General features: G+C 26.9%; 1 protein-coding gene across 2 annotated transcripts in view; it reads right to left on the minus strand.

Moving 5' to 3' along the window:
* LOC106683949 (serine-enriched protein) overlaps positions 1-1,462 on the minus strand; it is a 109,679-nt gene that overhangs the window by 16,843 nt on the left and 91,374 nt on the right. For both annotated transcript variants that reach the window (XM_014425722.2, XM_014425721.2), the window contains one exon: positions 382-538. In XM_014425722.2, the coding sequence (XP_014281208.1) occupies positions 382-538 (157 nt within the window). The remainder of the gene's footprint in view (positions 1-381; positions 539-1,462) is intronic.

A 1,462-nucleotide genomic window follows, 5' to 3' on the forward strand; every position in this document is an offset into this window, starting at 1 on the left:
CTAATATAAAAAAAAAAAAAAAAAAAACTCAGCCCAGTTGTGTCAAAGAATATCGGAAGATGGAGAGACAGGTTAATTGTTTATTGTATTTTTAAGCCTATCAATTCTTTTATCACCTATAAATTTTTATTTTGTTATAACTTACGTCAAAAAAAAAAAAAAAAAAAACTCATGCACTAATTAATTTCATATATAAGGGGTTATCACAAAGTATGATTGTATTATAAAATAAAAGTTAAGTAATTAACTATATTCAAAAGTTGTACACAAGTTATTAATGAAATTAATGATTTTAACTTGATGATCTATTAATATATTTGTTAGATTTGTGATAGAATAAACATATTGTTAATAAAGCTGCACAGTTATCAAAATATTTACCTTCCCAGTATAAACATATTGAATAAATTGTTTAAATGTTTCTGGTTGGAAATGTGGCAATCTTATAGGCGTAGGTGAGCCAGGAGCGGCAGGTAGCACTGAGCACCCAGGTATTCGGCAGACTTCTCCTCTTTTAGCTGTTTGAAATGATTTACACCTATAAATAATTTTAATAATTAGAATCACAAAACTTATAATTTCATTATAAACTAAGAAATAAGATATTTAACCATGAAAATAACATACTATAATGGTGAAACAAAGTAGTGCATTCATTATTAGTCTTATTTCTATTTAATTTAACTTGAATAAGAATTTCTGATGAAGATAAATACAAATTTAAAAAAAAAATGGAAATCAACATAAGACACCATGATTATTTCTGCATTTAGGCTGATTTATGACTACTTGTTATTTTATCAAGTTATCTAACATTTGTATTGATTTATTTTTCTAGTTAAAATGATACATTTTGAAGTTTTTTTTTTTTAAATTTATAATCTATTGAATACATTAAGTTCCAATAAAGATTATCATTGATGTAGCTCACTGTTAATTGAAGACTAATCTTAAAATTAATGGTATACCACAGGATCTTGCAATCCCCTTGTTGCTGAAGAGGTGCAATAGAGTGAACCAATAGGTCGGAGTAAGTCAAAGGACTAAACATGATGATAACTGATGCATTGTAATGTGTTAGAACCATTTTATCCAAAAGGAAGGTGTATTTGAATACTTCTATAAATATTCTGTCTGGTCACTCTAAAATCAGATGATCGAATCACATTTTTTATAAGCAACTTTAGCTGTAGGGCAGAATATGGTGAGTTGGCAAGGAGCATTAGTTTGTAGGATTCGTAAGTCAAGAAGACTAAGGAACTTTTTCCTAAAGTGATTAGCAGAATTAATTGTTGATAGAGATACTGACAATATATAAGTAGCTAACTGATATTAACTTTTCCTTAATTCAGTTCATTTATGAGCAACAATAATTTTAAACTTATTTGATGCATGTCGAATGATCCATATTTATGTACATGACTAAAAATTAATATAAGTCATATTATAAAATATGACAATA

This window comes from Halyomorpha halys, unplaced genomic scaffold, assembly GCF_000696795.3.
Source record: "Halyomorpha halys isolate HHAL.00 unplaced genomic scaffold, Hhal_1.1 Scaffold531.1, whole genome shotgun sequence".
Classification (NCBI taxonomy): Eukaryota; Metazoa; Arthropoda; class Insecta; order Hemiptera; family Pentatomidae; genus Halyomorpha; species Halyomorpha halys.